Genomic DNA, 13,489 nt, shown 5'->3' with positions numbered 1-13,489 from the left:
TTTTCTTTTACAATTCGAAAAAAAAAAAAAAAAATTTCACCTTGTTCAGCCGAATTTTCAGAAATATAAACTACGTAATTCAACTTTTTGCACATGCCTTAGTTCGCGTGTCGTTTTCTATTGACCATTTTCTACAGCTGATTTACAGTTGTTGTTGAAAACTGTATCCAACGGACAAAAAATTATGTACACCCTTAGCTCGCACAAACATATTAATGAGCCAAACACAATTATACTATAAATATTATTGTTAAATAAAAAGTAAGGAAGCCTTGACTGACAAATTAATGGAATCTAAAACTCGTATAATTGCATTAACCTGTTGCGTAGTAAATATTATTTTTAAACATTTCTTTAATTAGATTCCAATACTTTGTCCGACTTTTATTAGTGATTTTATTTTTTTTTTATTTTTTTTTTTTTTTTTTTTTTAGTTTTAGTTTCTTTTTTTACTCTCTTCGTCAGCCCTCTGACGGACAAATTGTATTTATTGTTTCTTTATACATTGTTTGATCATTTTATTTATGCAGGTATGCATTTTTTTGTCTAGTTTATTAGTTCTATCATTATTTTTTTTTTTTTTTCTTTAAAAACACTAGCTTTACAATATGAATTCTTGAAAATAATGATCATTTGGTTGTGGATTGATAATTGATTATGAAAATCAAACGGCAGCAACTTCGTTGTAATCTTTGCCATATTCTGCACGGCTAAAGCACAAAGTATTACAATGAAAATTTTATTTAACAAGTATTATTCATATAAAAAGAAAATAAATCATTAAGGTGGGATTTACTTTTTTTTTCACTAAATTTATCGCCATTTTTTAATTCACTGCTGAAGAAACTGCACAACGGATCAATGCGAAATTTGGCATCTGGATTTATTCATCTCTTATCTATTGACGGTGTGCACGATTTGATTATTTCCATTAATATTGCAACAAAAACCCAAGCACATTTTACTTTTTCAAAGCGAAAATACAAAAAAAAAAAAAAAAAAAATTTAGGATTCAGTGATGTTTCGAACTGAAAATATCGATTGATCCAAAGAAAAATAGATCGATCTTTTTGTTATAAACAAACAAAATATATTCAACGTATTGCTTTTTTTTGCGAGAAAAAAGAAAAAAACAGAAGAAAACCCCGCCTTAATATTTTTATCAAAGAAACGATGTGTTTTCTTGGAAAAAAACTTCATAAAAAATAAATAATTTAAGTGTACCAGTTATTAACACGTTTAGACCTAATTATTGAAGCTTTTATTTTTCAAAATTGTAAATTGACGGCAAAAATTGTGAATTTCTCGATGATTTAAACCAATCGCTAGTGGGTTAGACATTAAAATTTTTATTTTTTTGGTAATTTTAGGACTAAGGATCAAACAGATGCAATAAAAAAAAGGTCAATAATTGGAACAGGGTGAACAACTGGTACACTTACCTTAATGTGATATGTGGTGGCTAACACATTACAAACTTACCTACAAGGTTATATTATGTACAGAATTGGATGACGTGCAGAATAGGATCCATTCTCAATAAAATACCACCTGTCGTACTATTTAAGTCTGAAAATATAATGCGATAATTATTGTGAAATAGTTGATGCGTTAGACAGACGGGGTGTTAAAACCAGTGAATCAATAATGAATATTTATAACTCAAATAATATAACAATAAATTAGCTACTTATACATTTGAAATTTCGTTTGAAATACATTTTTTTCTAACAATCGCTGTGGCGAATAGTTGTAATCGAAAAACTATGTATACAAATGCTTCTGTAAAATGTGATTTTTTCATTAACAGTTGTTCTGCTATAGATGATCAACAGTTGAAAGGGTAGGTTGCAAAAAATAACTCTGGTTTCTGTCTATTAGTTAATGTTTATTATTAACTTTGATTATTGCCGATTGATCTTTAGACAGACGTGCCACGTATCAAATTGGATGTTGCATAAAACTGTGTTAAAATTCTTAAACTTCTTCCAAGTCCTACATCTGTTTCATGAAATTTTTTTATTTTTACAGACTCGCACATCTATGTCTTGACGGATGAACTTCAAATATTTATTAGCTTAGAACGTCATTTATATTATGGTACAGTATTTACCAAAAGATGCGTCTCCGTAAGTTTGAACTTTCTGAATTTAAAAAATACTCCATATTTTCTAATCAAAAAATATTCCGCATTCATTTTTTATCTCTCTTATTTTATATACATTACACGTAATATATAACTTAAAAAAAAAAAAAAAAAATGGAGAGTGTTAAAAGAGTCTATGTATATTCAACCAGTTGCAAAGAAATATTTCAAAGCTTATCTTAGGTATCTTATGTTCTAATTGTACGCTTAATTTGTACTAAGTGGCGTTTTCATTATTTATTTACGTACTTGAGAAAAATAACCGGCAACAGATCGATATTTTAACCATTTTATTTTTTTTTTTTTTCTACGCGGACTGTACAACGTCCTCGTTATCTTCTTCCCGATCATTCTCCTGTGGAAGGTTTGCTGTTGACCAAAAAAATGTCGACACGGAACGGTCAATGTCCACAGTATTAATCTCCATAATAAAACTCATCATCCCGACCAGAAAATCATTCAATTTTCCGCAAGTACCTCCGCGCAGTTTACCGAATTCTTTTCCTGAAAAAAAAACAAAAAAAAAATAAAATAAAATAAAATAAAAATACAAAAATAGATCAATCAATAAATAAATAAATATATGCAAATTTCCGTTATACTGGAATAACAATTGAACGCGTTATAATGTCTTCTTTAAATTCACCCGACGGTAGCAATGTCCGATTTATCCATACTGCCTGCTGTGTCAGAGCAGCCATCAGCCTCTTGATCAAGAGAGTTTGTCCCTCTAAAGATAAGGGTCTCAGTCTCAAGATAAATCTCAAAAGATACTCGATCAAGTATCCATCGCAGACATCCAATTTTTCGAGACACTTCTCGACGTTCGAACCCCACACAACTATCAAGCTCAAATCGTCCTTGTCGAGAACCGGGTATTTCAAATTTTCCAACCAGTCATAAAGAAGGGCGGATAGAACGTGAAGATCCGTTTCAAGCTCGAGTCTCTGCCACGCAGTTTGTCTGTTGTTCAGATCGATCTGTGAGTTTAGTTTTAAATCATTAAATCTTGCTTGAATATTTTTTGAATGAGGAACTATTTACAGATCTATGGACGAGTGATTTTCACGGGATAAATTTGCGGAAGTGCAAAGGTATTTGAAGTTCTCAATATCATGCTGAAAACATTCGACTCGAGTCAAGGATACACTAAAAATACCACAAAGTCCAATATCTTTAGATGTTAAATTTGTTTTCGATACTATTGGATAGGCTGTAGGGCTTTTAAGCCACTAAAATTTTTCTAACCTCAAATCGACCTACCGCGCATGCGCAACGGCGGGAAATTTGAAATGCGCGCAGACAGAATGCGCAGTAGATCGATTTGCAGCAGCCTAAACGACGTTACCTTCTACGATGTAGAGTGCAACTAAACTGACTAAACAAAGTTACAATCATCGATGTACCTGATACTCGTGAATCCGTGTTATTCTAGATACTGGTAAGAGTTCGTAGTCAAAGAGCAGAGCCTGGGCTGCTTCATCCGCGCCTACAAAGTCGTTAATTTTGCTCTGCACCGCAGCTTTCATGTCAAGCTGGGATTGCAGTTCTTTGTAACAGCCGTTCTCGTAGAGATGTTCATCACGTATACCATCTCCTAGTACATCGTCAATGAAATTGTCATCCAGAACTGAAATTGGTAGGAGTTTTAACAGTATTTCTAGATTTCAGGTGATCGTTGCAAATCATAAATCCTCCCTACCAGAGTATTCCGAAACGCATGACGGAGCCTCCGGCGAGGAACAAGAAATCGCCGACACATCCTCCGACGTGTCTCGATTCGAATCTTCACCGCAAACCGTTGAGCCTTGGAAAATCCAACGAATAATAACTCGAGCGCATAATACAAACGTTCTAACAAAATTCAATTGTTTTTCCTTTACCAGAGCCATCGAAGGAAGTATCCGCCAAGGAATCGGCCCAAGAGCAGGAATGTTGCATGTTGCCTCCGTCAATTCTCATCTTCTCAATTCTATTGTACAAGAATTTCTGCGTAAAAGGTACACTGGATACTAAAAATTCTATTTCGGAAGGTGAGTTGTCACTTCGACAATCGCAGAGCTGAAGTATTCGCTCGCAAATTACGAAGACGATCTGAAAGTGAGAGTAAAGAAATAAAAAACAAACAAACACTATATTCATCGCTTCAAGCCTTCTGAATATTATAGAAACGCGTTTAAGCTTATCACAAACTTTTGGGATGTGCTTGAAAGTCCGCTGATCGTAGCCGTGAAGAATGTTGGACTGTTTTCTCATGTAAGAACGTAGGCCGCATGGTGCCTTGGTAGATGATCGATTGCCGGTTGAAATGTCACGAGGTGCAAATACCATCATGTGCGGAAGAACGTAGTGCTCGAATTCTTGGACACAGAGAATCTGCCCTCTTGTTTGTACTGCGTTGGGTCTCTTCAGTCGCACGAATCTTATAGCGTCGTTTGCTCTCACCCGAAGACTGTAGACCAGGTAACAGGCTATTAGAACGCCCGTTCTTCCGAGACCTGGGGAATAATTAAATTAGAGATAATATGCAAAAGATGTTATTCATATTTCGTTTTTCAGGAAAATACTTGGACATTTTTATTGACAAATATGGCTGGAAACGTAAAGACATTGTTTCGAGGAAATTCTAGACGTATACATCGACTGTTCGAAATATATTGGAATTATAAGCAAACGCTTGGATATCGATGCTTTGTTCGAAATCACTTTAAAATTATTAAAATTTTAGCAGATAATCAGTCGATTTCACTCTGCGATCGCCCGTTCTATTCAAAAGACTATTTTCTGTAAATATACAACAAGTATTGATTGTTTTAGCTAACCAACTGGTTCCTGGTTACTGGTACTCCTTAGGTTAATTATTCAAGTATCAAGGCACAGAAAACTTCTTTGAAGCTGGTAAGTTTTAATTTTGCTGCGCAAGCCAGATACGTAGATTGAAATACGACAAAATAAGATACTATTTATAATCTAATACGACTCATTCGGAGTAGTGTACTTTTTATCACCAGACGGTATACCGAATGAACTTGAATGTCAATTTCTTGGTAAATTTTATTTTATTATTCAAATCGTATTCTTGTATCACACGATTAGAACAATTTTTTTTTTCACACCGCGTAACGACGAGCAATTAATTAACGTCTGATAAAGTAATAGGTAAATATATCTTTTGGGCAATTGTTCTTTAAGCTAAGAAATAGCAATTGACACTTTAGTGTATTAAGTGCAGTCAATCAGTGATCAATACAATTCACGTATAATATTATAGGTATAAAGGGAAGTTTACAGAATTCGTCCAGAAAATATCCTTTGTACTATACAGCAAACATATCGTGCTCTTGCGATATAATGATAATATTAGTCTCACAACTTTTCCAGGCTCAGGAGTAGATTAGTCTTTTCAAACAAGTCGAGTTATTTTCTGGCCACGAATCAACCCCAGCTTTTAACTTATTGCGAATTCCAACTGAACAAACGCCGCACGGCGAAAAGTTTAAATTTGATTTCATATACCTTTTACCGTCGGATTATGAGGAAGGATGAAGGAAAGAGATCCTTGAATTTCACAGAAAACTATGTACAACTCATATTTCGAATAATTGGTAAACATTCTAACGATACAATGTTGTAAATATAGTAATACCCTTAACATTCAAGTTACAAGAGTCGCAATTAGACGATACATGTATTATACACACTATAATAACTGTAAAATCGATAAATTGATGAGCTTTCAAGCTAAATGCAGAGATATATTTGTACCATCGTTAAAATGAAAATGGCATTACAAGTACACGTACGTGTACGATAGTTTTAAATCTGGGCAAATATTTTTAATACATGCTAGAGAACAGAGTTTATTAACGTTAATTTTTACCGTGTAAAAAATCCCGAGGTCCAGAATTTTAAGCTCAATACTCTTTCCTATTTAAATATAACATGCAAACGAAACTTACTAATTTCGGTTACTTCGTAAAATTATTCGAAAAAAATTCCTATCCCAAGTAAAAAACATGACGGTAACGTGGTATCCAATCTTGAATATATAAATTAAATAAACATACGACTGTGCATAAATAATCAATTATCGTGCATGATGTAGAGTAGACTTTTATTATTATTAATATTGTTTTTTTTTTTCATTTGTTATCCCCTTAACTCTCTCCGCCTATTCGTTAGTAATTATCACAACGATCTCAACAGGCCGCGTGCGTTGAAAAGCAACTACAATCAGCACTTTACACATACGTGACATATATACATATACAAATATATATATTTATGTATTTTTACACAAGGGGAGAGATTTGTATCGGTTCTTTTTACGCTCATTATTATACAACTTTTATGATATTAGGCAAGTCAGTTGACGTGATTAATTATTATTTCCGCTTTCGGTCGTCCGTTTTTTTTTTTCTTTTTTTTCCCCTGTTTTCGTCGTTTTATTTTCTTATTTTGAAACACTCGAGCTCGTTTACTTACCAGCATGACAATGTATCGCCACTCTGCCTTCCTGAACGGCGAACGCGACGACCTTCACCATGTCCAAGAGCTTTCCCAGGGTCGCGTCCCCGTAGTCCTTCCATGCGAAATTGTAGTAGTAAACTATAACGGACCACTTCGTTATCAAGAAGGACGTCGTGTTTCGGAATTGAGAGAAATTTTTTTGTTCCCAATTTATAATGAAAAATTTTTTTGGACTTTCTCATTTTCATAAAAGTTTTAATAATTTTGGGAAGAATAATTTGGTGATTCGTTTTCTCTTTTGTTTTCAATTGTAACACAGAAAAAGCAAAGCAATTAGCATAGATAGATTTAAAAATCAAAGGTAACATGTGTAACTCGTTACCCACGACGCTAAGGTATTATAAGTATCATTAAAGTGTTAAAATTCAATTGTACATCAATGTTGAAATTATAGTTTGTAACGGAAATTGATAAATACGACTCAATTATTTTACGTTATACAAAAAGCAGGAATTTCCGACTCTGAATCCGAAATTTCAACACAACAAAAAGTCGTACGGTAGTTTTTTAATCCTTTTCCGGGACAATTCAAACGACGTTGATCTTCTTGGTCCCAAATTTGCGAAAAACAGCGTAATTGATTCGTGTCGCGTTCGATTACTTGGTAGCTAGATTATAGGTGAAAAATGCTCACTTTTATCGGCCATAAAGACGTTCGGGTCGTAGCTGAATCCACTGTCTTCCAAAGGTCCCCCGCAGCTCGCGTGTTCTCCAGGAGTCTGGAGATTGATGATCGTCTTAATCCCCCATGCCTGAAATTGCGCGACAATTTTCTTCTTCACTATTTGCTCTGTGCTCGGTCGTGCCATCGCCAAAACGTCCTCGGTGACCCTGGACGAAATTCGATAACCGGAATAGTCATATCAGGATTCGCATAACTGTCTCCTTAGAATGTACGATATGTGATGATCGGATAGTTTTCCAGCTCGTAACATTTTTGTGTTCAGTTTAATACGCCTTTCATTGTGATTTTTCAATCTTATCGATCGAGTCTACTGCAGTGGAATTAATTTGAATAATAATAAGCTTTTTATAACATACACGATTAATATAAAGTTGTTTCACAAATCGAATAAAAAGTCGAGTCAGTTTATTCGCAGTTGTTTTTTTAGATTATATACTCTGAATTTCTCTGAAAATATAGAGCAAGTGTTTGACAGGCGTGGGCTGTAGTCATTGACATACAGTTTTGCGTAATTGTATAGAAAAGGAAACGGCTTATTGAGGATTCGTGTCATAGGCCCGGACAATCGATATTCACTATTCATGCAGGCACCTGTATAAGTGATGCGTTATCCTTCGCTGTAACTGGATGGCCGAAAAAACGATCAAACAACGGACAACGCGACCAGGATATGCATTTTGGACTTTAATGACACACGGGTATATTTGTACAATCGAAGATGCGATTTCAAGGATTAAAAACCTGGTGCAGGCGATGATCAAATCGGCTCACCAGTGGGAGTAGATGTCCTGTATAGCCATATGGACGGGAGGCCACGCTTTCGGATTTTCATATTTGCACCTAGAACCGCCGCAGAAAATAGCGCATTGCATCGCCGACGGGGCAAGTTTCCTCAGATTTTCCGATATCTTGTTGTATCCGGCCGTTACATTCGTTATGTTTAATCGATTCGGTTGCAGACCAGCCGGGATCAAGGATCCCACATCCATGCTGCAAAACGTGTCGTTCATAGTATGCCAGAGACAAAAATCGCTTTCGAATTTCAAAATAACGCATGTATTGCCGTGAATAATTGTTTACAGTGCTCATCGCCATTGTCCGGATAAAGTGAATTACGCACATTGAACCTTTTCGGTAGTGCAAGCAGAACACAATATTGATGTATAAAATTAACTTACGTAGATTGGAAATTTTAATGCTTCGACACTTGGTATAAGGCCTCTTGGTTGATCCATCTCATCGTTGAACTTTCGAACGATTCTTTATGTCGGCGTTTTTCAAATTTGAGTCAACATTTTTTATCTCTCGCGGTTCTCTCGTAACCTGCCGCTATTCAGTGCGCGAAACGGTGCGTTATGTATGTATAACAACATGCTTCTGCCGTTTCGCGCTCTGCGGTTCTCCGCGGCACGTTGAATTGATCGATTCAAACGCGGGGGTCGAATACTCGGGGCTGAAAGTACGGGTAATATATGGCATGAGGCCCTACTATATGACAACTGTTATTCGGTCTAAACGGTTCACTGCGCTTGCGTGTGAGTCTAATTTCTGGCAAGTGTTGTCTCGACTATAGAGCGTATGAATCTGCAGACAACATCGACCCCAAAAGTTGTCGAAAAAATTTCGAATGCTTAGAACTTCTTTGCCGTCTCAAAAACGATTTTACAAGCATAAAACGTCTTGTTGCGTTTAAATTGTCGATCATGGTTCTTTTGTTTATTAAATCGGTTTCAAATTGAATCACAAACCGTCGAGCCATTTATAATTATCAAATCTGCAAATCGTGTGATTGTCTAAGCTTTATACACGCTTGATGGATCTTTCAATTACTGCAATATAATTTTTATACATGTAGGTGTATTTTTAAGTAATAAACATTCGTCTTTGGTGAAAGCATTGGGTGAGAATCATTTAATGCCTTATTGGCGGCAATCGTAGGCACGTAGGATTATTTATTTGGGTACTCCTGCTGACTGGCAACTAAGCGTACACACATGACGCGGCGGTATTCAGAACGTTCGATTTTCGAATTTCAAAATTCGATTTGCTAAACGGCTGCGACTATAGCGGGTGTAGATTTTTACCGTGGAAATTAGGGTTGCAGAAATTAGACTTTTGAAACTTTGATTTGAACATCATTCTGCATGTTACGACATACATATTAATATATATTTGGCATAAAAGATGTTATGTTGCCAATCGAATACGATTTCTACGCGCCGTGAGATGCGCGGTAGGTAGAAAATTATCACTGCAGAGTCTTTGCGGTTGACAACTGGCAAGTTTACGTAGTGATCAAACATGGCCGAGCTGTTACTTGACTCGAATATTCGCGGTTGGGTATTTTTACCCATCGTAGTGATAACGTTTTTAGTAGGAATAGTTCGTCACTATGTCTCAATGCTCCTCGCGTCCCAGAAAAAGGTCGAAGTTCACCAGGTTCAAGACAGGTGAGCGAGAAACCTACCCAGCCCAAAACCGACTCTCCTAACCTCAACTTGTACATGCAGTCCTGAAATACGTAATATTGAGTAAATAATTAAACGACCAATGCATGTTGCGCCTTCCAGACATCCTCGCTTAAAAAAAAATTGTTCACAATGCATGAGAGTGTTGTTTCGATTTTCAGCCAAGTGATGATTCGCTCCAGGATGCTGCGAGAGAATGGACAGTATATACCCAAGTCAGCGTTCATAATGCGTCGACATTTTTTCAACAACGAAGAAACTGGATACTTCAAGACACAAAAACGAGCGCCAGTATCTCAGAATCCAATGACCGATCCCAGTATGATGACCGACATGCTGAAGGGAAACGTGACCAATGTCCTTCCCATGGTCTTGATCGGAGGCTGGATTAACTGGATGTTTTCAGGCTTTGTTACAAGTAACTATGAATCTCAATCCATTTACAAGGGTCATGTTTGAAAAAGTACAGCGGTTTGATTATCGTCAAGGCCCAGGATGCAAAATGAATGTGGCCAATTTTATGACTGAGAAGTGTACAATCACTGTCACGTTTTTCTCTATCATTTTAAAACTGCACTTTTCAAGTGATCTTTTTCTGCCATGTATCGTGTCCTTATTCAATCCTGATTATTAATTACAGCAAAAGTACCATTCCCACTGACTTTGCGGTTCAAACCGATGCTACAGCGTGGTATTGAACTTGTGACACTGGATGCGGCTTGGGTTTCTTCGGCCTCTTGGTATTTCCTGAATGTGTTTGGTCTCAGGTCTATTTACACGTTGGTACTAGGTGAAAACAACGCTGCCGACACATCCAGACTATTACAAGACCAAGTTTCTGGAGCGGCTATGTCTATGCCACCGGATCCGAAAGCTGCTTTTAAAGCGGAGTGGGAAGCCTTGGAAATATGCGAGCATAATTGGGCTCTAAACGGAGCTGATGCTGATCTATTGGGCCCGCAGAATACCCCAGAATCTGCGGAAAGCATTTATCACCAAAGCAAAACCAATTAAGCGCTAAGGTAGATTCATTAGATGAATTCTCTTATATATCGTTTTAGGTAATATGTACAGTATGGGAAGAATGATGTGTACAAAGCGTGAAATGAAGTAGTTTTCTTGTTATTAATTTTTATTTTTTTTTTGCAATTCTTTTATTTATTTCGTTTTAATCACTCTTCGTCCGAAAATGAAACACGACACGTACTTTTTGCCCCCACGAAGACTAGGCACTCTATCTCAAAATCTACAACGGAATGTATTTGAATGCCAATAAATCGAATTCGGCAATCAACTTCAATGAACGGTTTTATTTATTTTAACTGTTCCAGAGGCTTTAATTCAGGATATAAATCTGTACGCCTATGTTTATCGCATGGCATATTTTTACGAATTTTATCCAACAAGTCCAGGTCTATTTCAGCTACAGCGATACCTGTTCTTTCCGCGCATTGTGCTATCACCGTTCCCCACGGGTCGACAATCTGTAAAACCGAAAGACATAAAATTGCAGGATTTCCAAAGACAATGATCCTATGAATCGTTTGGAAGCTTAAAAAAATTGCAATTACCATCGCATGTCCCCAACTAACACGCTTCTTATTGTGTGCTCCTGTTTGAGCCGCTGCAATTACGTAGCATTGGCTTTCTATTGCTCTAGCCCTCAGAATTACCTCCCAATGAGCAGCACCCGTTTGATACGTGAATGCGGAGGGAAACGTCAGTATTTGGGCCCCCATTTTTCTCAAACTCAGAGATATTTCAGGGAAACGCATGTCGTAACACTGTTCAATGTGTTTCAGTTTGTAAGGAATCCAAACAAACTCAAATTATCGGACTCATTATAACCAATCGAAAGGATACGATACTCAAGCCCATTAGTCCAGCTGGAGTCTGTACAGGTGGTAAAATTTCACCACCTCTATCCACATAGTCTGATTCCATTAACCTAACTCCCGTCTCTGGATTATCCATATCAAATAAATGTATTTTTCTGTAGACTGCGACCATTTCACCCCTGTTGTTTATTAAAACGTGTGAGTTGTAAATTTTGTCACGATTCTCAGCGGACTAAAAGCAACGATTATTGCTAATTAATTTTTATTTTTTTTTTATTTAGGTAGGAGTAAATTTTTAATTGATTTCAATCAAATAAACGAATGACCATCTAGTTCAGCAGCAAGAGTATACAGATAATACGGGTTCATTCCTAGTTACATACTTTTTCGTGAATTCCTCCTAATGATAAACAGATGTCATGATTCTGGGCTAAACATTTGTATCGCCTCATCAATTCTCCGTCGAGTGGCTCTGCCATTGCTACGATATCCTTCTTATTATCCGCCAAATAATCGCAAGCCTCTGGAAACATGGCAATCTGGGAAAAGTAAGTATTCTTTATGGTGCTGAACCGAAAAGTGAGTAACCTTATTCTCTACTGAAATGTAGTGTTTTGAATTTTCTGCCTTGAGTAAATTAATCCGAGATGTGAGTAAACAGTTCTTACGCAGGCGTTGTTTCCTTTAGCTTGAGATACGAGGCTCGAGACGACCTCAAAATTTTTTTCTCTGTCCCCAGTAGACGTCATTTGACAAACAGCTACTAATCGCGTGGACATTGTGGATAACGCGCGAGTTGCCACAAATATGCTACTGATAAAAAAAAAAAATATATTAGAATAGCTTTAATAGCAGTTACCACGGTAGTAACTATCATAAGGATTGAAAAGAGAAATTTGAAACGGTGCTACTTTAATGCTATATTTTGACCAAATGGTTCGCAACATTATTTATATAACATTAATGAATGTCATTCGCTGTTACCTGTTGCAAGTAAATTGACATAGAGATGGAAGAGGCAGGATGAGCGATCGAATCATAGCTTTTGATCAAATGAATCTTCATAGTATTAGTGGCTAAATGCGATCATGTTTTTGGTAAGTTCTACCCAACAGACTGAGGATACAAAATTGTAAAAGATTTAGAAAACACTGAAAGGAGTATCCGGGTCGATTTCATTGTTGCCGTATGTATTTCCAAATATCAAAGTCTACGTATTTCATATGCGACAAGGGGCTGAACAGCTGATACATTTTTTTTTAGACCCAAATAAAGAAATGGCATGGATTCTACGAAATCGCAATAGTAACTTCGTAGAATTCATGCTATTTCTTGATTTTTGCGACAAACGAAAATTCATTAGAGTATTGTTGACTTCAATATTTGGAGATATATGCGACAACGTGGAAATCGACTAGGGTTTAGCCTCATAGGCAATTTCAAATATAATAAAATGCTTTGAGCTATCGTAAGAAATTTATATTCCAACCTTGCAAATAATCGTTGAATGAACAATATATTCTGCCGTCACTAAAACAACTAACAAGTGGCAGGTGTTGTAATTAAGTTAGAACGTAGAATGCTTGTAATATTATACATACATATATCTTTGGTTATATAATTCTGATAACGAATGTCAAATCGTACATCGATATATGATCAGTACAATTGGGATTGAATGACACTCGTATATTTAGTAATATGAATGTACACGCAAAAATATGATCTTAATCTAGATCTGCTTCCTTCTCATTAATTATTCGCTTGATGCAATTTCTGATCACTGAATCGAATTAATCTCTGAATGAAATTAAAATTATTG

At 36.2% G+C, this 13,489-nt stretch overlaps 3 protein-coding genes across 7 annotated transcripts; 1 reads left to right on the top strand and 2 right to left on the bottom strand.

Annotated features, from left to right (window-relative positions):
- Positions 1-2,384: 2,384 nt before the first annotated feature.
- LOC124306407 (protein tyrosine phosphatase domain-containing protein 1-like) lies at positions 2,385-8,797 on the bottom strand. The gene is made up of 10 exons (XM_046767091.1): positions 8,540-8,797; positions 8,133-8,351; positions 7,311-7,507; positions 6,632-6,754; positions 4,340-4,644; positions 4,030-4,240; positions 3,849-3,953; positions 3,553-3,776; positions 2,793-3,126; positions 2,385-2,650 (listed from the first exon to the last, which is right to left on the bottom strand). Exons 2-10 carry the CDS (start codon positions 8,348-8,350, stop codon positions 2,454-2,456), a joined length of 1,914 nt encoding a protein of 637 aa, XP_046623047.1. The 5' UTR covers position 8,351; positions 8,540-8,797; the 3' UTR covers positions 2,385-2,453.
- An 828-nt stretch (positions 8,798-9,625) lies between these two features.
- Positions 9,626-11,129, top strand: LOC124306409 (ER membrane protein complex subunit 3). The gene is made up of 3 exons (XM_046767097.1): positions 9,626-9,811; positions 9,991-10,247; positions 10,470-11,129. The coding sequence occupies exons 1-3, from the start codon at positions 9,663-9,665 to the stop codon at positions 10,841-10,843; spliced, it is 780 nt and encodes a 259-aa protein (XP_046623053.1). The 5' UTR covers positions 9,626-9,662; the 3' UTR covers positions 10,844-11,129.
- On the bottom strand, positions 10,976-13,339 carry LOC124306408 (deaminated glutathione amidase). Of its 5 annotated transcripts, none has more exons than XM_046767093.1 (7): positions 13,269-13,339; positions 12,652-12,783; positions 12,336-12,480; positions 12,051-12,206; positions 11,693-11,899; positions 11,401-11,613; positions 10,976-11,313 (listed from the first exon to the last, which is right to left on the bottom strand). In XM_046767093.1, the coding sequence occupies exons 2-7, from the start codon at positions 12,705-12,707 to the stop codon at positions 11,143-11,145; spliced, it is 948 nt and encodes a 315-aa protein (XP_046623049.1). In that variant the 5' UTR covers positions 12,708-12,783; positions 13,269-13,339; the 3' UTR covers positions 10,976-11,142. The 5 variants fall into 5 exon arrangements, with proteins under 5 accessions (XP_046623049.1, XP_046623048.1, XP_046623050.1 ...); XM_046767092.1 differs by having other exon boundaries at positions 13,157-13,283; XM_046767094.1 differs by having other exon boundaries at positions 12,336-12,477; positions 13,157-13,283.
- Between the last annotated feature and the right edge of the window lie 150 nt (positions 13,340-13,489).

Source organism: Neodiprion virginianus, chromosome 5 (genome assembly GCF_021901495.1).
Source record: "Neodiprion virginianus isolate iyNeoVirg1 chromosome 5, iyNeoVirg1.1, whole genome shotgun sequence".
NCBI lineage: Eukaryota > Metazoa > Arthropoda > Insecta > Hymenoptera > Diprionidae > Neodiprion > Neodiprion virginianus.
Note: the sequence above shows the minus strand (reverse complement) of the source record. Positions and strands in the feature narration are given on the sequence as shown.